This window comes from Oncorhynchus mykiss, chromosome 21 (assembly GCF_057628025.1).
Source record: "Oncorhynchus mykiss isolate SJ-2025 chromosome 21, ASM5762802v1, whole genome shotgun sequence".
Lineage (NCBI taxonomy): Eukaryota > Metazoa > Chordata > Actinopteri > Salmoniformes > Salmonidae > Oncorhynchus > Oncorhynchus mykiss.
In genome coordinates, this window is record NC_143042.1 from 43,770,608 (window position 1) to 43,796,864 (window position 26,257).

The following is a 26,257-nucleotide window of genomic DNA, read 5'->3' on the forward strand; positions in this document are numbered from 1 at the left end:
ACCTGTCTGGGTTTGGATCGGGAGGAAAGGCTAGTGGAAAATACCCCTCTACCAGCCCCGCCCGCCGCCCAACGCCCGACCTGATGAGGCCTCCATCCAGCGCCCCATGGGAGGTCCAGAAAAGCAGTCGTTCCAATACAAAGTGGTGATTTGTGTGCCGATTGGCTAGTGGGGAACAAAGCCATTCCATCAGTATGTTTGTCTCAGAGTTTGTGATTTTGGGAAGTTATGTTTGAAGACAGCTCTTGAACAGTGCCTGTCCTCTGTCACATTCAAAAGGGGGCACATCAGCAAAGGCTGAGAATGACTGTGTCAGCAGGTGAGGGTTGGGTGAACAGTGATGCCCAGGCAATCTCCTTCCTCTACATAATAATGCATCTATGGCTTCTTATCACCCAGGACTCAAGGTTAAGCCTCCAAAAAATGCATTTGCTGAAATTATACAACTCATTTTCTATTGAAACATGAGATTACTGAACTTTGATCATGCATAAATGCCTAGGCATAAATTTGTGATAACATTTTTTTTTTAAAGTGAAAATATAAGCTAGTACGTGGACCGGCCGTGTTGTCATGCAATTACAATTCAGACACAATCAAAGAAAACACCTGTGTTTACCTAAAACATATTTCACCATTGGAATGAACTGTACACACCATTGTCTTCCGATTTGATGGCGTCACTCTAGCGCAACAAACGTCTGACGTAAGACAATGCTGTACCCACTAGAAAAAGGAGATACGGTGGATGGGTCTAAAAAGGAAATTGGTTAAATATATACGTTTTGCTTTCACTGTGATTCATTAGCCACTCACTAATAAAATGATTTTTTTCGATTTTTCTTTTGTAATTATGTATGACAGAATGGATCAATTGGAAATATTGAGAATGAAAAATGCTCTTAGCTACCCGAGGATCAATACCATATAATTTCCAGATCAGCTTAAACTAATGGGTTTTCTATTGGCTTCAGTTAAGGGTGATAATCTCCCTGGCACCATTTTCATGGTTACATTTACATTCCTTTGCAAAAAGCAGTCAATTTAAAAACTGAACCGCTTGCCTCCTAACAGTCTGAAAATATCAAAATAAACATGCTAATCTCCTGCCTTGCATATTGCGCAAGCCATAGCAACTCCTCCCTCAGTCGTACATAGGAAGCCATATTCCTCTCCTCTCGCTAATAAAGACAGCTCAGAGAACACTTCAATTGCTCCTCCCCACTTAGTTGACTTTGCTTTGAAATGTCAGATCGGGGCAAATGTTAAGGGCCGCTTATGAAGTTCCCATGTCCTTCTCAGTCATGCCTCATCGTACAAGACTCATCCCTTCTCGGGCACGCACGGCCGAGATATATATTATGCCATAGGTGGTCCTCATCCACGATTAATGGATCAACACTGAGCTAAAACAAAAAGACCCCCAGGGTGCCCTGGAAAATCGTGTTCTCTTACAGTCCGCTGCATAAACATCAACTGTGACTCTGCAAACGCTTATGTTTTGGCCCAGCAACAAGACACAAAGGCAGACTTTTTTTCTTTTTTTTAAACAAATGGACAAAGTAACTGAAATGGCAGAGGTGAGCCGGTGGAAACTAGACCACCTACGCAGACCAACTGAGAATATGCAATGAGGGACAGGAAGATAAATGTCACAAGCGAAATGTCCCGCAACGGCCAGAGTGCATAAAGCACCATATTTGGAAATAAGCACTAAGTTTCAAAGACCAAATCCACAACCATTGACATTTTTCTTAAAGCATAATCCACCATGGGGGGACAAAAACGCTAAAGTTCATATAACTGTCAGGAGGCTTTAACTCTGAATACTGAGATTTTATGGAAGTCAACGAGCTCAGACAGAGCCAGTCGAAGCTGCCTTGAACACACGCTGTGAAACGCCCCTAACCCAAAGCAACCATGAGGGAGCCTTCAGGGGTGAAAGGACCCAAGATGCTCTCCCAGTTGGGCTAGCCTTATTTGGGACCTGGGCTGACCTCAGCCTGTGGGACAGCCCCGGCTTCATGGCTGTCTTCTTTGAGGAGTCCTCCTGACGCCCAATTCCTTGTGGCTTTATGCTCTGCCTCACACTGCAGTGTGCTTTATTTGGGCTCCTGACCCATAGGATGACAGGGGAGCTCTCGAAGAAACTTCTCCAGGGCTCATCCAACTTCCTTGGATAGGGAAGTAAAGAAATGTTTGGTTCATTTCTGTTCAAAGTTTGATCATAAGAACTAGTTGTCCAATCCTGATGACAAATCCTGAAGAATGTTTAGGGAATGTTTATGGGTCCTGTTTTTAATGATTATGCAGCCTTGTCAGTGGCTTGCCAAAAACGTGAAAAATGTTATGCATCCTATGATCCTACCACTCCGAGAGAGAAATACATTTTCATATCGATTTTGCTTTCAAACATTTTTAATTAACCCGTCTCTGATTACTTTCAAACTAACAACGATCAAATCAAAGTTTATTTGTCATGTGCGCCAAATACAACAGCTGTCAACCTTACAGTGAAATGCTTACTTACAGGCTCTAACCAATGGTGCCAAAAAAAAGGTGTGTGTGTGTGTGTGTGTGTGTGTGTGTGTAGGTAAGTAAATAAAACAGTGAAAAGACATTTGAAAAAAGAGTAGCAAGGCTATATACAGACACCTGTTAGTCAGGCTTATTGAGGTAGTATGTACAGTGCCTTGCGAAAGTATTCGGCCCCCTTGAACTTTGCAACCTTTTGCCACATTTCAGGCTTCAAACATAAAGATATAAAACTGTATTTTTTTGTGAAGAATCAACAACAAGTGGGACACAATCATGAAGTGGAACGACATTTATTGGATATTTCAAACTTTTTTAACAAACCAAAAACTGAAAAATTGGGCGTGCAAAATTATTCAGCCCCCTTAAGTTAATACTTTGTAGCGCCACCTTTTGCTGCGATTACAGCTGTAAGTTGCTTGGGGTATTTCTCTATCAGTTTTGCACATCGAGAGACTGAAATGTTTTCCCATTCCTCCTTGCAAAACAGCTCGAGCTCAGTGAGATTGGATGGAGAGCATTTGTGAACAGCAGTTTTCAGTTCTTTCCACAGATTCTCGATTGGATTCAGGTCTGGACTTTGACTTGGCCATTCTAACACCTGGATATGTTTATTTTTGAACCATTCCATTGTAGATTTTGCTTTATGTTTTGGATCATTGTCTTGTTGGAAGACAAATCTCCGTCCCAGTCTCAGGTCTTTTGCAGACTCCATCAGGTTTTCTTCCAGAATGGTCCTGTATTTGGCTCCATCCATCTTCCCATCAATTTTAACCATCTTCCCTGTCCCTGCTGAAGAAAAGCAGGCCCAAACCATGATGCTGCCACCACCATGTTTGACAGTGGGGATGGTGTGTTCAGCTGTGTTGCTTTTACGCCAAACATAACGTTTTGCATTGTTGCCAAAAAGTTCAATTTTGGTTTCATCTGACCAGAGCACCTTCTTCCACATGTTTGGTGTGTCTCCCAGGTGGCTTGTGGCAAACTTTAAACAACACTTTTTATGGATATCTTTAAGAATTGTCTTTCTTCTTGCCACTCTTCCATAAAGGCCAGATTTGTGCAATATACGACTGATTGTTGTCCTATGGACAGAGTCTCCCACCTCAGCTGTAGATCTCTGCCGTCATCCAGAGTGATCATGGGCCTCTTGGCTGCATCTCTGATCAGTCTTCTCCTTGTATGAGCTGAAAGTTTAGAGGGACGGCCAGGTCTTGGTAGATTTGCAGTGGTCTGATACTCCTTCCATTTCAATATTATCGCTTGCACAGTGCTCCTTGGGATGTTTAAAGCTTGGGAAATCTTTTTGTATCCAAATCCGGCTTTAAACTTCTTCACAACAGTATCTCGGACCTGCCTGGTGTGTTCCTTGTTCTTCATGAGGCTCTATGCGCTTTTAACGGACCTCTGAGACTATCACAGTGCAGGTGCATATATACGGAGACTTGATTACACACAGGTGGATTGTATTTATCATCATTAGTCATTTAGGTCAACATTGGATCATTCAGAGATCCTCACTGAACTTCTGGAGAGAGTTTGCTGCACTGAAAGTAAAGGGGCTGAATAATTTTGCACGCCCAATTTTTCAGTTTTTGATTTGTTAAAAAAGTTTGAAATATCCAATAAATGTCGTTCCACTTCATGATTGTGTCCCACTTGTTGTTGATTCTTCACAAAAAAATACAGTTTTATATCTTTATGTTTGAAGCCTGAAATGTGGCAAAAGGTCGCAAAGTTCAAGGGGGCCGAATACTTTCGCAAGGCACTGTACATGTAGGTATCATTAAAGTGACTGTGCATATATGATGAACAGAGAGTAGCAGATACAATGCAGATAGCCCGGTTAGCCAATGTGCGGGAGCACTGATTGGTCGGGCCAATTTAGGTAGTATGTACATGAATGTATAGTTAAAGTGACTAAGCATATAAGATAAACAGAGAGTAGCAGCAGCGTAAAAGAGGGGTTGGGGGGAGCACACAATGCAAATAGTCCGGGTAACCATTTGGTTACCTGTTCAGGAGTCTAATGGCTTGGGGGTAAAAACTGTTGGGAAGCCTTTTTGTCCTAGACTTGGCACTCCGGTACCGCTTGCCATGCGGTAGTATAGAGAACAGTCTATGGCTGGGGTCTTTGACAAATTTTAGGGCCTTCCTCTGACACCGCCTGGTGTAGAGGTCCTGGATGGCAGGCAGCTTTGTCCCAGTGATGTACTGGGCCGTACGCACTATCCTCTGAAGTGCCTTGCGGTCGGAGGCCGAGCAATTGCCGTACCAGGCAGTGATGCAACCGGTCAGGATGCTCTCGATGTTGCAGCTGTAGAACCTTTTGAGGATTTCAGGAACCATGCCAAATCTTTTTAGTTTCCTGAGGTGGAATAGGCTTTGTCGTGCCCTCTTCACGACTGTCTTGGTGTGTTTGGACCAATCTAGTTTGTTGTTGATGTGGACACCAAGGAATTTGAAGCTCGCAACCTGCTCCACTACAGCCCCATCGATGAGAATGGGGACGTGCTCGGTGCTCCTTTTCCTGTAGTCCACAATCATCTCCTTAGTCTTGGTTAAATTGAGGGATAGGTTGTTATTCTGGCACCACCCGGCCAAGTATCTGACCTCCTCCCTATAGGCTGTCTCGTCGTTGTCGGTGATCAGGCCTACCACTGTTGTGTCGTCAGCAAACTTAATGATGGTGTTGGAGTCGTGCATGGCCATGCAGTCGTGGGTGAACAGGGAGTACAGGAGGGGACTGAGAACGCACCCCTGGGGAGCACCAGTGTTGAGGATCAGCGTGGCAGATGTGTTGCTACCTACCCTCACCACCTGGGGGCGGCCCTTCAGGAAGTCCAGGATCCAGTTGCAGAGGGAGGTGTTTAGTCCCAGGATCCTTAGCTTGGTGATGAGCTTTGAGGGTACTACGTTGTTGAAAGCTGAGCTGTAGTCAATGAACAGCATTCTCACATAGGTGTTCCTTTTGTCCAGGTGGGAAAGGGCAGTGTGGTGTGCAATAGAGAGTGCATCATCTGTGGATTTATTTGGGCGGTATGCAAATTGGAGTGGGTCTAGGGTTTCTGGGATAATGGTGTTGATGTGAGCCATTACCAGCCTTTCAAAGCACTTCATGGCTATGGACGTGAGTGCTACGGGTCTGTAGTCATTTAGGCAGGTTGCCTTTGTGGTCTTGGGCACAGGGACTATGGTGGTCTGCTCGAAGCATGTTGGTGTTACAGTCTCAATCAGGGACATGTTGAAAATGTCAGTGAAGACACCTGCCAGTTGGTCAGCACATGCCCGGAGCACACGTCCTCGTAATCCGTCTGGCCCTACAGCCTTGTGTATGTTGACCTGTTTAAAGGTATTACTCACATCGGCTACGGAGAGCATGATCACACAGTCGTCCGGAACAGCTGATGCTCTCATGCATACCTCAGTGTTGCTTGCCTCGAAGCGAGCATAGAAGTGATTTAGCTCGTCTGGTAGGCTCGTGTCACTGGGCAGCTCGCGGCTGGGCTTCCCTTTTGTAGTCTGTAATAGTTTGCAAGTCCTGCCACATCCGACGAGCGTCAGAGCCGGTGTAATATGATTCAATCTTAGCCCTGTATTGACGCTTTGCCTGTTTGATGGTTCGTCGCAGGGCATAGCGGGATTTCTTGTCAGCTTCCGGGTTAGAGTCCCGCACCTTGACAGTGGCAGCTCTACCCTTTAGCTCAGTGCAAATGTTGCCTGTTATCCATGGCTTCTGGTTGGGGTATGTACGTACAGTCACTGTGGGGACGACGTCCTCAATGCACTTATTGATAAAGCCAGTGACTGATGTGGTGTATTCCTCAATGTCATCGGAAGAATCCCAGAACATGTTCCAGTCTGTGATAGCAAAGCAGTCCTGTAGTTTAGCATCTGCTTCATCTGACCATTTTTTTATAGCCCGAGTCACTGGTGCTTCCTGCTTTAATTTTTGCTTGTAAGCAGTAATCAGGAGGATAGAGTAGTGGTCGGATTTACTAAATGGAGGGCGAGGGAGAGCTTTGTACGCGTCTCTGTGTGTGGAGTACAGGTAATCTAGAATTATTTTTCCCTCTGGTTGCACATTTAACATGTTGATAGAGATTTGGTAGAACTTATTTAAATTTCCCTGCATTAAAGTCTCCGGCCACTAGGAGCGCCACCTGGGTGAGTGGTTTCCTGTTTGCTTATTTCCTTATACAGCTGGCTGAGTGCGGTCTTCGTGCCAGCATCTGTCTGTGGTGGTAAATAAACAGCCACGAAAAGTATAGCTGAGAACTCTCTAGGCAAGTAGTGTGGCCTGCAAAATCTAGACTTCCTTAGATTTTGTGCACCAGCTGTTGTTTACAAATATGTACAGACCACCCCTCCTCGTCTTACCGAAGTGTGCTGTTCTATCCTGCCGATGCAGCGTGTATCCCGCTAGCTGAATATCCATGTCGTCATTCAGCCACGATTCCGTGAAGCATAGGATATCCGTGATCTTACCTCGTCTAGTTTATTGTCCAATGTTTGTACGTTGGCGAGTAATATTGACGGTAACGGCAGCTTTCCTAGTTGTCTTCTGTGGGTCCAGACGAGGCATCCGGCTCTTCTTCCTCTGCGTCGCTTCCTTTTGCCAATAATTGGGATGTCTGCCCTGTGGGTTGTTTGGAGAATATCGTGTGAGTCCTGCTTGCTGCTGTTGTTGTTGTTGAAGAAATCTTTGTCTAATCCGAGGTGAGTGATCGCTGTCCTGATATCTAGAAGCTCTTTTCTGCCGTAAGATACGGTTGCAGAAACATTATGTACAAAATAATTTACAAGTATCGTGAAAAACCCCCACAAAATAGCACAATTGGTTAGGAGACCGTAAAACGGCGGCCATCTCCTCCGGCGCCATCTTGTGTGTGATATCTGGAATTATCTGAAAAAAATCTCATAATGATTCAGGAAGATGTTATTCTTGTTGTTATTCCCTAGGGATAATGTCTTAGCCAGATAATTAAATTAAAACAAAAATGTGTAATTTTGGTATATAATTCTGGAAGTTTTGTTTGTACAAATCCAGGGATATGCATGTTCTTGGTACCATTTGAAAGGAAAAACTTAAGTTTGTGGAACTGTGAAAGGAATGTAGGAGAATATAACACAATAGATGTGGTAAAAATTGAATAAGTACCATCTTTGAAATGCAAGAGAAAGACCATAATGTATTATTCCAGCCCAGGTGCAATACACATTTCGGTGGCAGCAATGTATGTGGAAAGTTTTAGACTGATCCAATGAACTATTGCATTCCTGTTCAAAGTTGTGTATCAAGACTGCTCAAACAGGCCTAATTTGTTTATTAGTAACTTTTTATGTTCAAAATTGTGCACTCTCCTCAAACAATAGCATGGTATTATTTCACTGTAATAGCTACTGTAAATTAGACGGTGCAGTTAGATTAACAAGAATTTAAGCTTTATGCCAAAATCAGATACAGTTTAAGTCGGAAGTTTACATACACCTTAGCCAAATACATTTAAACTCAGTTTTTCACAATTCCTGACATTTAATCCTAGTAAAAACTATTTCAAGACTGTAAAATGTCAGAATAATAGTAGAGAGAATAATTTATTTCAGCTATAATTTCTTTCATCACATTCCCAGTGGGTCAGAAGTTTACATACACTCGATTAGTATTTGGTAGCATTGCCTTTAAATTGTTTAACTTGAGTCAAACATTTTGGGTAGCCTTCCACAAGCTTCCCACAATAAATTGGGTGAATTTTGGCCCATTCCTCCTGACAGAGCTGGTGTAACTCTGTTACGCTGTTACGCTGTTTTTAGGCCTCCTTGCTCACACACACTTTTTCAGTTCTGCCCACAAATTTTCTATAGGATTGAGGTCAGGGCTTTGTGATGGCCACTCCAATATCTTGACTTGTTGTCCTTAAGCCATTTTGCCACAACTTTGGAAGTATGCTTGGGGTCATTGTCCATTTGGAAGACACATTTGAAACCAAGCTTTAACTTCCTGATGTCTTGAGATGTTGCTTCAATATATCCACATAATTTTCAATCCTCATGACGCCATCTATTTTGTGAAGTGCACCAATCCCTCCTGCAAGCAAAGCACCCCCACAACATGATGCTGCCACCCTGTGCTTCACAGTTGGGATGGTGTTCTTCAGCTTGCAAGCCTCCCCCTTTTTCCTCCAAACATAACGATGTTAATATGGTCAAACAGTTCTATTTTTGTTTCATCAGACCAGAGGACATTTCTCCAAAAAGTACGATCTTTGTCCCCATATGCAGTTGCAAACCGTAGTCTGGCTTTTTTATGGCGGTTTTGTAGCAGTGTCTTTCTTGCTGAGCGGCCTTTCAGGTTATGTCGATATAGGACTCATTTTACTGTGGATATAGATACTTTTGTACCTGTTTCCTCCAGCATCTTCACAGGGTCCTTTGCTGTTGTTCTGGGATTGATTTGCACTTTTCGCACAAAAGTATGTTCATCTCAAGGGTACAGAACGCGTTTCCTTCCTGAGCGGTATGATGGCTGAGTGGTCCCATGGCGTTTATACTTGCGTACTATTGTTTTTACAAATGAACGTGGTACCTTCAGGCGTTTGGAAAGTGCTTCCAAGGATGAACCAGACTTGTGGAGGTATACAAAAAACTAAATTGGGCTTTTTCTTTTGATTTTCCCATGAGGTCAAGCAAAGAGGCACTGAGTTTGAAGGTCAGCCTTGAAATACATACACAGGTACACCTCCAATTGACTCAAATTATGTCAATTAGCCTATCAGAAGCTTCTAAAGCCATGACATCATTTTCTGGAATTGTCCAAGCTGTTTAAAGGCAGTTAACTTAGTGTATGTAAACGTCTGACCCACTGGAATTGTGATACAGTGAATAAGTGAAATCATCTGTCTGTAAACAATTGTTGGAAAACTCACTTGTGTTATGCACGAAGTAGCTGTCCTGACCTGACAAAACTCTAGTTTGTTAACAAGACATTTGTGGAGTGGTTGAAAAACGAGTTTTAATGACTCCAACCTAACTGTATGGTAGCCGATCCTGAAGAAGATAAAGTATTTGGCAAGAAGAATTTTTAAAAAATCACAATTTCAATGGTCTTGTTGTTGCAATAGTAACATCCTTCATGTCGAAAAAAACATAGGTAGTGTTCATAATGCTAAGTAAGTATTCTGCAAGGTTTTCCCAAAATTCTAATACAAATTTACATTCAAAGAACAAGTGAAAACGCCTATCATCAATAGCCATACATTTGGACAACATAAGATATATCAATGTAATTCTATGTAGAATTTTAAAGGGCACTTCCTTAAATTAGTTTGATATACAATATTTGTAAGGCCTTAACCAAGCTTTTTTCCAGACAATGTCAGGAATAAGCATGTTCCCGAAAATGTTTCCTCGAGGCGTAAGCTGGTTCCGTGAATGGATAATTTGTTTTATATATTACAAGATTTCTCAACTAAGCCCACGCCTTCCAAACAAAGTTCTGGATAAGCTTTGTGATCATCACCAAAGCTAAGATGAGTTTTCATTAATGTAGTTAGACCACTGGGAATGGCTTTGATCACAGAAATAAACTCTCTGAAAGGTATTGGAAACTCATTAAATGTTATAAATTGTTCATATGTACGAATTTCACCCCTGTTGTCAAAAACCTCAAGAACAAAGTCAAAATTCCTCTCAAGATAGATTGGGTAGAACAATGACTTATTCCTTAGAGTTATGTCTGAATTATTCCACAAAAGAGCTTTCATTTTCCAGGCCATTAAAGCTTGTTGGTGAAACCTAGCCAATTTAGCAGGTAATTCAGGAATATAATTACATTACAGTACAAATCTAAGACCTCCCAATTTACACATTATTTGGAATGAAATACCATATTGATCAAACATCTTTTCAACCAGTTGATCTTGAAAGTGTTATTTATGTCAACAAAATCCAACACTTCCAGACCGAGTCTTGTTGATCTCTTTACAAGTAGAATGATTTACAAATAAAGATAATGAGGGGTACACAAAACGAGACAGTCCCTCTGCCTTGGACAGAAGTACTCTCCCAAGTATAGAAAGATCCCGTTGTAGCCAATTATTATTAAATATATTTTTGGTTTTGAAAGACATTTTCCTGAAAAGGGGACGTTTCTTTTTTTTCCTGAGTTTATAAACATAAGATTTCACATATAGAAGCATTCATATCATTAAGGGCATGGGCGACCTGGTCTTTGTCTAATGTTGATTTCTTTGTTAAAAATGGTTATGCCATGCAGATTTGCATTATTCAATTAGTTCCACAACCAAAATGAATAAAAATGGCGAAATTGGGCATCCCTGTCGTACACTTCTGTTGATAGTGAATCTTTTGGATGTATTAAGGTTTAGTAACACAGAACTATTTATATCTTTGTAAAACATGCAAATTACTTTGATAAACCTTTTGGTTTCGGTGAATTGTAAGTGACCTAAAGAGAGATTCGTGTTCAATTGTGTCAGGCTTTACAGAAGTCCAAAAATAAGACAACCACATCTGAATCAATTGCATCTGAATAATCTAGAAGGTCCAAAACTAAATGAATGTTAAAGGTTATGTGATGGCCCTTGATAAATCCCGTTTGAGTCTATAATGGTATATAATGGTATCTATTCCATTCTTTAATCTTTTGGCATAAACAAGAGCAGTTGATTTGTAGTCAGTATTTAATCAAGTAATTGGTCTCCAATTGTCAGGGAAGGGTCTTTATTGGGCTTTGGAAACACTGCAATAATAAAGCCGTTTCATAGTGGAGACCATTTCCCCATTTTTTTTTTTTTAAAGCAATCTTGAAACATCTAAATTGAGAGCCTCTTTCTTCAATTGACACAAGTGAATGGCAAACTGAGGGGAAATCATCAATTACAGGGACATAATTCTGGGACATAATGTGGCAAATGTAGCTTTCACAACCATCTTCCTGAAATTGTGAGTTGTAAAGGTTTTCATAAAAGGAATTGAAAAATGTTGATTGTAATGGGGTCTTTGCATTACGCATCCTTCATTTTGAGTGCAGTTAGACTTTCTTTTGTAGTTTCTCTTTTCAAGTACAAAAAAGTAACTAGTGTTTCTTCCCTCTTCAATCCATTTTGTTCTTGATCTGACAAAGGCATCCTTTGCCAGATCTGTGTAAAGCTGTTCTAATTCTAGTTGTAAAGATTTAAAAACAGACTCTTCTTCTTGAGATAGATTATCTTTCTTTAAAAAACTGGCAAGTGTGCTCATCAACTCTTTTTCTCAAAGTTTCTTTAAGTGCATTAGCTCTTTGGCACATTTATTGGCTACAACTCAGACTTTATATTTGAAAAATTCCCAAGTCTTTTCTTGCAACAATATCTTTGGCTAACGATGTGATGTTTCAAATAAGAATAGGATCTTTAAGTTCGTGTAGCCTCTCCCTTGCGGCCTACAGGGAGGAGGTGAGGGCCCTCGGAGTGTGGTGTCAGGAAAATAACCTCACACTCAACGTCAACAAAACTAAGGAGATGATTGTGGACTTCAGGAAACGGCAGAGGGAACACCCCCCTATCCACATCGATGGAACAGTAGTGGAGAGGGTAGCAAGTTTTAAGTTCCTCGGCATACACATCACAGACAAACTGAATTGGTTCACTCACACAGACAGCATTGTGAAGAAGGCGCAGCAGCGCCTCTTCAACCTCAGGAGGCTGAAGAAATTCGGCTTGTCACCAAAAGCACTCACAAACTTCTACAGCTGCACAATCGAGAGCATCCTGGCGGGCTGTATCACCGCCTGGTACGGCAACTGCTCCGCCCTCAACCGTAAGGCTCTCCAGAGGGTAGTGAGGTCTGCACAATGCATCACCGGGGGCAAACTACCTGCCCTCCAGGACACCTACACCACCCGATGTCACAGGAAGGCCATAAAGATCATCAAGGATATCAACCACCCGAGCCACTGCCTGTTCACCCCGCTATCATCCAGAAGGAGAGGTCAGTACAGGTGCATCAAAGCTGGGACCGAGAGACTGAAAAACAGCTTCTATCTCAAGGCCATCAGACTGTTAAACAGCCACCACTAACATTGAGTGGCTGCTGCCAACACACTGACACTGACTCAACTCCAGCCACTTTAATAATGGGAATTGATGGGAAATGATGTAAATATATCACTAGCCACTTTAAACAATGCTACCTTATATAATGTTACTTACCCTACATTATTCATCTCATATGCATATGTATATACTGTACTCTATATCATCGACTGTATCCTTATGTAATACATGTATCACTAGCCACTTTAACTACGCCACTTTGTTTACATACTCATCTCATATGTATATATTGTACTCGATACCATCTACTGTATCTTGCCTATGCTGCTCTGTACCATCACTCATTCATATATCCTTATGTACATATTCTTTATCCCCTTACACTGTGTACAAGACAGTAGTTTTGGAATTGTTAGTTAGATTACTTGTTGGTTATTACTGCATTGTCGGAACTAGAAGCACAAGCATTTCGCTACACTCGCATTAACATCTGCTAACCATGTGTATGTGACATGGTCTTTGGTTGCCTAGGCAACACCTCCCACAATGCAGCAGTAGCATACATTGAAATAGAATGGCTTGGAACCTCTAACCCTGACAATTTGACTGGTAAACTCATGGGTACACTCGCAATCATTTCCATGGTAATGTAGAAGGTGGTTCATTTAAAATATGCTAACTGCTGCCGCTCATGCAATGGACGGTGCGGTTGTAAATTTGCTCTGGCTATCTACTCCGATTTCAGAGCACTCTCGCCTGAGTGTAGAATAACTGATTAATGAATTTACGAACGCTCAACACCGGTTGAATATGGCCAGTGTCTGTAAACGTCGACAAAAAAGTGTAAATAAATTGTTGCCAGCAGCAGTTTGTCACCAAGGATCTGGATAACATAAAAACAGCCTAACCAGCTCTGCTAGGGAAAGGTAAAATGGTCAGTCAGCTGTTCTCTAATTTGTGTCTGGGAGTAGCTAGCCAACATTAGCCAGTTAGCGCTAGTCAAGCACTCAAGCTGAGGTCAGAACACTCGGATCAACCCTACTCCTCGGCCAGAGTGTCCAGTGTGTGTTCTGAATTTACCAACGGGCAATCTGCAAAGCTCTGAATTTAAGAACGCCCAGAGCGCACTCTCTGGCACTCCAGATTAAATTTACGATCATACCTGGAATGTATTTTTTGTAATGTCATTTGAGTTGAATCATACGATCACAGCCGATATTGATGGGTACACTTCCTTCTTTTACTTCCTGCTTTGCTGCTATTAAAATACATTTAATATTTCAACCTTCTGAGCTCACCCCCCGAACCCCCCCCCCCCAATACCAAAGTTTGGTAGCTGTCTGAACAAGCAAGACGGTAGGTTCTAAACCGTCAAAGCTGAGATGTATTTTTTTCCATTAATTTAAGTCAAAGTTTGTTCAATGAATTAGCATGGACATTCTACACCGAAGTACATTTTGGTAAGAGTTGACACGTTCTAAAGAGGAAAGTCAACATCTACATAAATGGTTATGCTTTAACATGGTCAATGACGGTAATGGTGTTGACCGCTCATTCCCAACCTGGATCAACCCGAATGCCAACCACCTGTTAATCACAATGACCACAGGTGGTAACAAATAAGAAAATTCAAGGCTCAGATGAAGAGTTCAGAGTTCCTTAGTGCTGGTAGTGATGGTATTGTTCTCGTGCACACTACAGTGTTAGTACAGAGTATTCCTTGGTTGAGAGTTTAGCGACGATGCGCTACAACTGTCTCTTGGCTTCACAGTTGGGGAAGTTATCCATCTCTTAGTACTGCGGGGCGATTTTCACCAGCCTGGGAAAAGAGACAAGTAAACATATTAGTCATGACGTGTGTGTGTGTGTGTGTGTGTGTGTGTGTGAGAGAGAAGGCTTTCTCTCCCGCATTTGCACACAGAGATTGCCGCAGACACTTCATCCGACACATAAATGTGCAAGCACACACAGACAGATGAACAAACACCCACGTAATCCAACAATGTGCACACGGTCTCTCTCTCACACGCACACGCACACACACACAAGGAGCAAGCTGACTGCTTGTCTAGAGGAATATCGGAGCAGGCGGGTTGACTGCAGGCAAGCACATAGACACACACCTAGCAGAATGTAGGAGAGGACTGACTATAGGCCTGCACACTCACTAGACAAGATGGATATAGGGCTAGGCAGCCAGTAAGCTGCTGACAGCTTACCAAATCTAATTTTATTGGTCACGTACACATATTTTACAGAAAGGTGCAGTGAAATGCTTGTTTCCAACAGTGCAGTATACCTAACAATGCAAACAATACACATATGTTTTCTAAATACCACTCTGGTTTGATGTCGGTGCAGGTGCGGATGTAGTTCTTGGTGGTCAGCACAAACTCATTGTATATCGCACACAGGACTGGTGCAGCTGGACCACCTGGTTGTCCTTCACCGTTAGGTACTGGCCTGTGTGCTCCAAATGAGCTACCTGGTAGACACACAGACAGACAAGAAAAAGTAGGCTAGATATTAGCCAGACAGGGCACACAAGACAAACTACAGTACATGTCAAAATCACTTCCACAGACCTGTATTATCAAAATCCAACCCATACAGTATCATAAAGTCCATACGCATTTAACATGTTTCCTGACCCAGCGCTCCTCTTATGTAGGTTTGTTTTCTAGCCTGAAGTGATGCAACAATCGAACATGTAGGATACTTGATGCCAAATGGGACTAGTTGAACAACACTGACCTCATGGAATGTAGTGCCTACCTTAATGTACAATGAACACAAACAATTCCACAGAAAAGGGGTGGGGAAGCGTCAGCTCTGGGCATTGGCGATTTAAACTTCGCCAAGTTAAGAGGGCGGTGAGTTTTCTTGTTTCCTTTCGTGGTACTTTAATATGCAGACGACGGCTGTTGCGATTAACCAGGGCAATCAGTCTCAATAAAGACCTCTCCGAACAAAGAGGTGCGTTCAAACGCCCCTAAACTGCAACATGAGCTACAAATTTGTCTTTGTGATAAAGGTTAATGTTGACAAATATTTAAATATTAATGTCGTAATTCAACTTGTCAGGTCGCATGTTTTCAGGTTCCCTCCGGAAATGGACTTTCAACAAAATGTCATTTATTTTCCCTGAGTGGGCAGCAAATTGACTTGATTTCTTATTATGTGTTTAACTGGTAGCGCCTGTGTGTGCACACCTAGGGGAGGCTATCCATTACAATAAGTATCTTGACTTGTTGTGTGTCAATGACTGATATGCATTTTTTTTGCAGGCTGATACCGATTTCAGAACAAAGAAATTTGGGGGGGGGGGTCAAGGAGGCCGATGTCGGTCTGATATTTTATGCCGATATTCAATATCATTACATTAGAACATTTTGATAAGTTGGTCCAGAGAATAATACATTTTTTAATAAACCAAATGTAACTTTGTCTTACCTAATCTAACAACATAATGGTAAATATCTATTGATAGACACTGTACATCCTGATTTACCAAGTTTAAGGAAAGTATTCAGACCCCCTTAACTTTTTCCACATTTTGTTACGTTACAAAATAGCCTTTTCCCTCAATCTACACACAATACCCCATAATGACATAGCAAAAACAGGTTTTAAAATGTTTTGCTAATGTATTAAAAATAAAACTCATGTCACATTTACATAAGCATTTAGACCCTTTGTTCAGTACTTTGTTGAAGCACCTTTGGCAGCAATTACAGCCTCGAGTCTTCTTGGGAATGTGGCTACAAGCTTGGCACACCTGTGTTTGGGGAGTTTCTCCAATTCTTTTCTGCAGATCCTCAAGCTCTGTCAGGTTGTTTGGGGAGCGTTGCGGCACAGCTATTTTCAGGGCTCTCCAGAGATGTTTGATCGTGTTCCAAGTCTGGGCTCTGGCTGGGCCACTCATTGGACATTCGGACACTTGTCCCGTAGGCCACTCCTGCATAGTCTTGGCTGTATGCTCAGGGTCATTGTGCTGTTGGAAGGTGAACCTTCGCCCCGGTCTGAGGCCCTGAGCGCTCTGGAGCCCTCTGTACTTTGCTCCGTTCATCTTTCCCTCGATCTTGACTAGTCTCGCAGTCCCTACTGCTGAAGAACATCCCCACAGCATTATGCTACCACCACCATACTTCACCGTAGGTGTAACCGATGTGAAATGGCTAGCTAGTTAGCAGTGGTGCGCGCTAATAGCGGTTTAATCGGTGACGTCACTCGCTCTGAGACCTTGAAGTAGTTGTTCCCCTTGCTCTGCAAGGGGCCCGGCAATGGTTAACGATGCTTCGTGGGTGTCAGTTGTTGATGTGTGCAGAGGGTCCCTGGTTCGAGCCCAGGTAGGGGCGAGGAGAGGGACGGAAGCTATACTGTTATATAGGGATAGTGCCAGGTTTCCTCCAGACGTGATGCTTGGCATTCAGGCCAAGGAGTTCAATCTTGATTTCATCAGACCAGATAATCTACACTTAGTTTCTCATGGTTTGAGAGTCTTTAGGTGCCTTTTGGCAAACTCCAAGCAGGTTGTCTGTGGAGTGGCATCCGTCTGGCCACTACCATAAAGGCCTGATTGGTGGGATGCTGCAGAGATGGTTGTCCTTCTGGAAGGTTCTCCCATCTCCACAGATTAACTCTAGAGCTCTGTCAGAGTGACCATCAGGCCGATTGCTCAGTTTGGCCGGGCGGCCAGCTCTAGGAAGAGTGTTGGTGGTTCCAAACTTCTTCCATTTAAGAATGATGCAGGCCACTGTTTTCTTGGACTCTCAATGCTGCAGAAATGTTTTGGCACCCTTTCCCAGATCTGTGCCTCGACACAATCCTGTCTCGGAACGCAACGAACAATTCCTTCGACCTTATGGCTTGGTTTTTGCTCTGACATGCACTGTCAACTGTGGGACCTTTATAGACAGGTGTGTGACTTAACAAATCATGTCCAATCATTCACCATAGGTGGACTCCAATCAAGGTGTAGATACATCTCAAAGATGATCAATGGAAACAGGATGCACCTGAGCTCAATTTTGAGTCTCATAGCAAAGGGCCTGAATACTTATGTAAATAAGATTACATTTTTAATAGATTTGCAGAAATTTCTAAACCTGTTTTCGATTTGTCAATATGGGATATTGTGTGTATATTGCTTTAAGGCTGTGTCATGACGTTGCCCTCTTTGGGTGTGGCGAGCCCCATCCCCCTCTCTCTGCCTCCCCCTTTCCTCCTTCAACTAGGCTGCTGTGGTCAGAGAGACGTCGTAAATTCCTGAGGATCTCCTCATGGACACACAGTATAGAGAGAGTAAATTTCACAAAACTCACAAAACTTGAGGTACGAACAAATTTCATGTTCCGGAGAAAGTATAAAAGATCGGTGAAGAATCCAGCTACGAAATGGTCCGTTTGTTACAGCTTGGGGAAGCTCATAGGAGACGGTGTGGCCACATTACCATAACACTGTTTATATAATAGCCTCAGATATGAGGTTTACATCTAATTGTTGTATAAGATGAATGAGTGAGTATGATACTGTTTACACAATTTTACAATGTGATTTTGGACTGTTTAATGAAGTAAAACTCAAAAAGGGAATTGGAGTTAACTAAATCAGAGGACCGCCCTTGAGCCCAGTTAGGGTCAAGCACCCTGGGACAGCCCCTTTTCTGCAATTAGACTATCGATACCGACAGAATAAGAACAAGTCTTTGATATTAATTACTAGTCTGCAGCTAAGAATTCGGTATCATTGAACACGAAGAACGACAACCGCCGACACATACATTCTATAACGAAAAGAATGAATGTCACTCTGAACTATCCACTATAATCACGACATAGGGAGAGGGAGAGAGACGGACAATTCTACAAAAGAAACAAACTTTTCACCAGCGATCAAGACGACACACTGAGCGTAAATATATATATTGATTGCAATTGTTCCCGAATGAGTGAGCTTTCATGTGCAAATGATTAGCATTTCAATTGTTATAATTATCACTTTGTAGTGACTTCTTAGTCGACCCCCACTTCCCCTTTTGTCTAACAAGCCGCCATGCCGGTTTAGCCCACTACTGTTTGTTTATGCATTTCTGTGAATTACTTAGTTAGTAATAAATAAATGATTTAAGACAATTGATGTATGGATGACTCATAGTGAAGACTGAGTTTGTGCAGATAACCAACAATTTACGACGTTTGGAATGAGACTAACGTGAGGTAAAGTAAATAATTCATTAATTCGAATACTAATTGATCAGATAAAATATCTGAAAAGTTATTTTAGGAAATGATAACTATCTGAATATTTTTCCCTGGTGCCCCGACTTCCTAGTTAATTACAGTTACATGATTAATCAGTTGATCGCGTAATACTAATTACAGAGAATCTTTGATTACTATCATTAAATTGAAGACTTATAGTTAAGACACAACAACTGGTTGCAGACATCACTCTCAAGACACTCCTTCACATGCAACGGTTTGTCAAGAAAGTAAAATACCAGTCATGGAACCCAGTTAACGTTTTTGCAGCCAATCAGCATAGTTTGCGTTATGGTTTGCATTAAACAAAAGGTTTTAGGGTGACGTGATAAGCTAGCTATTCTATTCCGCAAGAAAGCCTCCTTCACTCACGCCGCCAAACTTACCCTAGTAAAACTGACTATCCTACCGAGCCTCGACTTCGGCGATGTCATCTACAAAATAGCTTCCAATACTCCAATACTAGCTTCCAATACACTGCAATACTCAGCAAACTGGATGCAGTTTATCACAGTGCCATATGTTTTGTTACTAAATCACCTTATACCACCCACCACTGCGACCTGTATGTTCTAGTCGGCTGGCCCTCGCTACATATTCGTCGCCAGACCCACTGGCTCCAGGTCATCTACAAGTCCATGCTAGGTAAAGCTCCGCCTTATCTCAGTTCACTGGTCACGATGGCAACACCCACCCGTAGCACGCGCTCCAGCAGGTGTATCTCACTGATCATCCCTAAAGCCAACACCTCATTTGGTTGCCTTTCGTTCCAGTTCTCTGCTGCCTGTGACTGGAACGAATTGCAAAAATCGCTGAAGTTGGAGACTTTTATCTCCATCACCAACTTCAAACATTGCTATCTGAGCAGCTAACCGATCGCTGCAGCTGTACATAGTCTATCGGTAAATAGCCCACCAATTTTACCTACCTCATCCCCATACTGTTTTATATTTATTTACTTTTCTGCTCTTTTGCACACCAATATCTCTACCTGTACATGACCATCTGATCATTTATCACTCCAGTGTTAATCTGCAAAAATTGTTATTATTCGCCTACCTCCTCATGCCTTTTGCACACAATGTATATAGACTCTTTTTTTTTTCCTTTTTTTTCTACTGTGTTATTGACTTGTTAATTGTTTACTCCATGTGTAACTCTGTGTTGTCTGTTCACACTGCTCTGCTTTATCTTGGCCAGGTCGCAGTTGTAAATGAGAACTTGTTCTCAACTAGCCTACCTGGTTAAATAAAGGTGAAATAAAATAAATAAATAAAAAATAAAATAGCTAGCAAAGTTAGCTTTCTGTGATTGAATGTAACCTATAACTTACTTCATACTGGATGCAAATACATAAAAATGGTATCCATGAGTTCATCTGACTCTGGGGAAGTAGATAAAGGGCTTTATTGCCAAAATTCCAAAGTATCCGGTATCTTGTTTTGTTAAGTGGTATTGCCTGTATATGGTCATTTTTGTTTTTCACCAAACAGTAAATTTAATAAACACTGTCTATTTCTACATGGTGTGTTATTATTCAGCTGTTCATAAGCTTAACTAGACGCACCGGCAAGTTTATTAGATTCACTACACCGTTCACGAAAATGGATCACTTATACAATCAGTGAGTCATGTGGACATGGCTTGCTATATGAAGCTGGCAGAAAGGCATCGAGGCATTCAGTTACAGTTCGATTGAACATTAAAATGGACAAAAAGAGTGACCTAAGTGACTTTGAGCGTGGTTTGATCGTCGGGACATTTTGAGGAGTGAAAAAATATCGCCTGGAACATGACATCGAGTTCAGTTTACTTGGGTGGCCTGCGAAGTCCCCAGACCTCAACCCAATATAGCATCTTTGGGATGAGATGGAACAGGCTGTTCACAGCATGAATGTACCACCGTCCAATCTGCAGCAACTGCATGATGCCATCCCGTCAGCATGGACCAACATCCCTGTGGAACGTTTCCCACACCTTGTAGAATGCCCCAAAGAATTCAGTCTGTTCTGGAGGCAAAGGGAGGACTGACCCGGTACCTAGACAGGTGTACCCAATAAACTGAGTGCGTATCTAACAGGATGCAGTCTCCAGCCAGAGGTTCCTCATCAGCTTGCAACAGTTTGTGACAAGAGGCAAGGGTACTCGTACTACAAGTTGTCGAAAGCATTCCACAGGGATATTGGCCCATGTTGACTCCAATGCTTCCCACAGTTGTAAAGTTGTCTGGATGTCCTTTGGGGTGTGGACCATTCTTGATACAAAGGAAACTGTTGAACGTGAAAAACCCAGCAGCTTTGCAGTTCTCGACACACTCAAACCAGTGTGCCTAGCACCTATTATAACCATTCAAAGGAACTTCAATCTTTTGTCTTGTCCATTCACCCTCTGAATGGCACACAAACAATCCATGTCTCAATTGTCTCAAGGCTTAAAAATCCTTATTTACAGACAGGTGTCTCCTCCCCTTCATCTACACTGATTTGAAGTGGATTTAACTAGTGACATCAACAAGGGATCGTAGCTTTCACCTGGATTCACTTGGTCAGTCTGCAATGGAAATCACGTGTTTTGCACACTCATTGACTAGGGCTGTGTTCGAATACCCAGACTAACATACTACATACTTAATGAGTTTATACAGTATCTACTATTAGTTCATTTTAGTATATTGTAAACAAACTATCCGTTCAGTTGAGCATACTAGCGCTATGCTTGTCTACCGGAACTTGATTCTGTTGCTATGCAACCTCTTGCGAGCATAACAAATTACTAGCTAGACATTTTTGTGTTCATAAATTCAATCTTGAGTGTCAGAGTGTGCTCTGGGCATTCTTAAATTCAGAGCTTTGTCAGATTGTCCATTCGTAAATTCTGAGCGTTTCCCCTCTCAGAGCGTTCAGTGCGCACACTGGCCGAGGAGTAGGGTTGAGCCGAGCGTTCTGACCATCACAACTGCACTGAAGTCAAGCACACAAGCTAACTGGCTAGCTACTTTCAGACACAAATTAGAAAATACCTCACTTTGACCATTTTACTCACCATAGCAGACCTGGTTAGGCTGTTTCCACGTTATCCAGAGCGTTGGTCACTGTAACTGTGCTGCTGGCATCAATTTAATTACTTTTTTTTTTTTGCTGACGTTTACTGACACCGGCCATATTAATCTAAACGGGTGTTGAGCGTTTGTTCATCAGTTATTCTGCGCTCTGGCACACTCAGACGAGAGTGGTCTGAAATCGGAGTAGATAGCCAGAGCAAATTTCTGTCCATTGAACGCACAACGACTATACCACTGAGCTAAGAATGACATGAATAATCAAGTCAATAAACGTTGGATAGCTAGTTAGATAGCATATAGTTAATATACTGGCAAGTGCAATGTATTAGTAGCCAACTAACGAGGTAGCTAGCTAACATACTAGTAGTACCTACTGCTGTAATGATATGCTATGCGGTTTGTAAGGATAGCGTAGCCAACACATTGTCAGCCAACATAACGTGAAGCGTAACTTATTTGAAAAGTAATTACTTTATTACATTTCTTAACATTTGTCAATTAGTTAAAGCAATTCATTTATATCTGCTCGTCGGACTTTGGCATACAAACTTGATCCATACTATGACCAATAAGCATACTCAATTTAAGTCACAAATAGTACGGTTAGTATGAGTGTTTGAACACAGCTATGGTGTAGCTGACTAATCTACATACTCCACTCTGGTCTGTGATGTTTTAGGAACAAGGGACATCTGCCTAACGGTCAAAACCAAGTGCTGTGTTGTTTGGGAACATAATGGCACCGTCGAGCATGATGACACATACTGAGACAGAACCCTCTGGGCACTTTCTCTGTTTGGCCGGTGAGCACTGACCTGCATGAAGAATCCGGCGGGGCAGGTTGAAGAGGTCCATGATCCGGGACAGCTGCTGGTGCACTTTGTCAGCGACCGGTAGTTCACAAAGTTGTCGTAGCACCACTGCGTCAACTCGTGGTCTGTGAGAGTCGAGAGATTTATGTTAGGTGACATTAAGGTTGGTTTACAAAGCATGCTTGATGGACATTTTAGTGAAGGACACATACTCTGTTTGAAGGTGTGATAGACGTTGAGGAGGGTCAGGTGATTTCCATCAATGTGGGTGAACCTTATCTTGGACTTCTCGGCCGCCTTCATAGCCTCCGTGGGTCACACGAAACACTGTGGGACTAAACGAGGTTGGTATGGACTCCAACACAGCCACCCATAGGTATGATTTAATAAATTCCCATAGAGAGGAACAAGGTCAGAGAGCACTTCACAGGGCATACAGGTACATATTGGAACAGGAGGTGAAGGGAGGTGGGAGAGTGTGAAGGAGGGATGGCTTTCTCCTGCTTTGCGCAGGACTGAGTTTGGCTATTTGATGAGCTGTGTACTGCATAACCGAACACGTAAAGTATATTTACTCAGTTGTTGGCAAAAGGACATATATGAAACTAGCCTGCATCTGACTCAAACTCTTTAAGCGGTGGTGCAGAAAGAGACCAAAGGCGAAGTGTCCTCCTAACCACTCAATCTGCGCCTGAGCAGTTAAGAGAGGGAAAACCCTGATCTTGCACCCAAGCGGAAAAGCACTCGTACATCAAGATTGCATCAAACACCTCCCGCCCTCCCACAACTTGCTAGGAGCCGCCTCACGTCAAAGCATGCTCCGTCATGGACTTAACCGGTGAAAGCTGAGTGTTTAACGAACCCCTGCACTTGGTTGCCTGTGCGACACTAGGCCTAGGTTACACTGCTGACTCAGTAGTGAACTCAGCAAAAAACTGGGTTCCCTGACACACCCGTTATAAATGTGTGGTGTGTCCAAACAGCTAGCTAGTTAAATTCCCTTTCCCCCCATTCAAAAGTATCGGATTAATCTCAATGAGGAGCATTCTGCTTTGGCAAGCCTAAAGTGCAATTACTGCCAGAGCACATTGGTCCTGCTGAGACTAGCCTATAAACTCATTAATTTACTGTAGACACAAATGTTTCCTGCCTGACAAATATTAACTGACTGACACCTCTAGCTCCTTTTGCTATCCCTCTTTTCAATATAGTGCCATGCAAAAGTATTCACCCCCCTTGGCGTTTTTCCTATTTTGTTGCATTACAGCCTGTAATTTAAATAGATTTGTATTTAATGTAATGGACATACACAAAATAGTCCAAATTGGTGAAATGAAATGGAAAAAAATAACATGATTTTAAAAAATAAATTAAAAAACAGAAAAGTGGTGCGTGCATATGTATTCACCCCCTTTGCTATGAAGCCACTAAATAAGATCTGGTGGAACCAATTACCTTCAGAAGTCCCATAATTAGTTAAAGTCCACCTGTGTGCAATCTAAGTGTCACATGATCTCAGTGTATATATACACATGTTCTGAAAGGTCCCAGAGACTGCAACACCACTAAGCAAGTGGAACCACCAAGCAAGCGGCACCATGAAGACCAAGGAGCTCTCCAAACAGGTCAGGGACAAAGTTGTGGAGAAGTACAGATCAGGGTGGGTTATAAAAAAATATCCAAAACTTTGAACATCCCACGGAGAACCATTAAATCTGTTATTAAAAATGGAAAGAATTTGGCACCACAACAAACCTGCCAAGAGAGGGCCGCCCACCGAAACTCACAGACCAGGCAAGGGGGGCATTTAATCAGAGATGCAACAAAGAAACCAAAGATAACCCTGAAGGAGCTGCAAAGATCCAAAGGACCACTTTAAGCTTGTACACGCCACAGAGCTGGGCTTTACGGAAGAGTGGACAGAAAAAAGCCATTGCTTAAAGAAACAAATAAGCAAACACGTTTGGTGTTCGCCAAAAGGCATGTGGGAGACTCCCCAAACATATGGAAGAAGGTACTGAGATGAGACTAAATGTAGCTTTTTGGCCATCAAGGAAAATGCTATGTCTGGCACAAACCCAACATCACCTCGAGAACACCATCCGTACAGTGAACTATGGTGGTGGCAGCATCATGCTGTGGGGATGTTTTTCATTGGCAGGGACTGGGAAACTGGTCAGAATTGATGGATGGCGCTAAATACAGGGAAATCCTTGAGGGAAACCTGTTTCAGTCTTCCAGAGATTTGAGACTGGGACGGAGGTTCACCTTCCAGCAGGACAATGACCCTAAGCATGCTGCTAAAGCAACACTTGAGTGGTTTAAGGGGAAACATTTAAATGTCTTGGAATGGCCTAATCAAAGCCCAGACCTCAATCCAATTGATAATCTGTGATATGACTTAAATATTGCAGTGCACCAGCAGGAACGCATCCAACTTGAAGGAGCTGGAGCAGTTTTGCCTTGAATGGGCAAAAATCCCAGTGGCTTGATGTGCCAAGATTATAGAGACATATCACAAGAGACTTGCAGCTGTAATTGCTGCAAAAGGTGGCTCTACAAAGTATTTTTTTGTCTTGTTTATTTCACAAATATTTAGCATCTTCAAAGTGTTAGGCATGTTATGTAAATCAAATGATACAAACCCCCAAACTATTTTAATTCCAGGTTGAAAGGCAACAAAATAGGAAATGGGGGTGAATACTTTCGCAAGGCACTGTACATCACTGCGCCCAGTGGGGTCGTGGGCGAACCTTCATGCCCTCTCCCATCTACATGCAGGGAGCAAAGACTAGTCTGTCTGTAGTAGGCAGATCTAAAGCACCATGAGATTACATTTGCTATCAGCCGCAGTCAAATCACATTCGTCAACATCGTTACTGAGATTACACCTCCTTTAAACCGCTCTTGTTGGAGCTCATTGTAGCCTCAGTGCTAGAGAGATGGTATTGCTACACTGACAAAGAGGCATGGTTTTCCGATCTTTCCCGGACAAATATATGTTTTTCTAATGAAACAGCTGGTGTGAAATGGACCAGCTCTAGACACCATACAAACAAATTGAGTGTCAACAAATGTTGTTTGCAAACCTAAGCACATCAAAATATTAGGTTTAAGGAGAAGTTCATTACTTGAATTATCTCCAAAAACGGTCTGGTCAAATAGACTAAACAAGAAAGGGGTCATGGTTGAAAGGGAGCATCATCTGGATAACTAAGGGGAAAAGTAGCAACAGGTGCAGTTCACTGAATCTATATTTTGTGGGGGATGGAGGGCAAATTTGCCATGAATATACAACTTTTCACAAGACAGCGTATCGCTTACAATAGTGACGGACGGAGGCTTGTGATTGGCATAGCGCACTTTTCTCCCTGACCATTACCTGACAGCATGGCTGTGATGGACAGGATCTCGATGGAGCAGTTGAATAAATTTTGAAATTGGAGAGAAAACAAGGAAGAATAAGGGATGGCAGAGAAGGTAAAGAAGAACAGAAGGAAAGCACCTCTGTGTGTGTATATGATGGCCGTT

The 26,257-nt window shown here is 42.4% G+C and overlaps 1 protein-coding gene across 2 annotated transcripts; it reads right to left on the bottom strand.

Annotated features, from left to right (window-relative positions):
• Positions 1-13,808: 13,808 nt before the first annotated feature.
• Positions 13,809-23,114, bottom strand: LOC118936391 (ATP-dependent RNA helicase DHX15-like). Of its 2 annotated transcripts, XM_090214712.1 has the most exons (4): positions 22,939-23,114; positions 22,730-22,851; positions 14,928-15,075; positions 13,809-14,409 (listed from the first exon to the last, which is right to left on the bottom strand). In XM_090214712.1, the coding sequence occupies exons 1-3, from the start codon at positions 23,027-23,029 to the stop codon at positions 14,974-14,976; spliced, it is 315 nt and encodes a 104-aa protein (XP_090070838.1). In that variant the 5' UTR covers positions 23,030-23,114; the 3' UTR covers positions 13,809-14,409; positions 14,928-14,973. The 2 variants fall into 2 exon arrangements, 1 of the variants encoding a protein (XP_090070838.1); XR_005038622.2 differs by lacking the exons at positions 22,730-22,851; positions 22,939-23,114 and adding an exon at positions 21,896-22,063.
• Between the last annotated feature and the right edge of the window lie 3,143 nt (positions 23,115-26,257).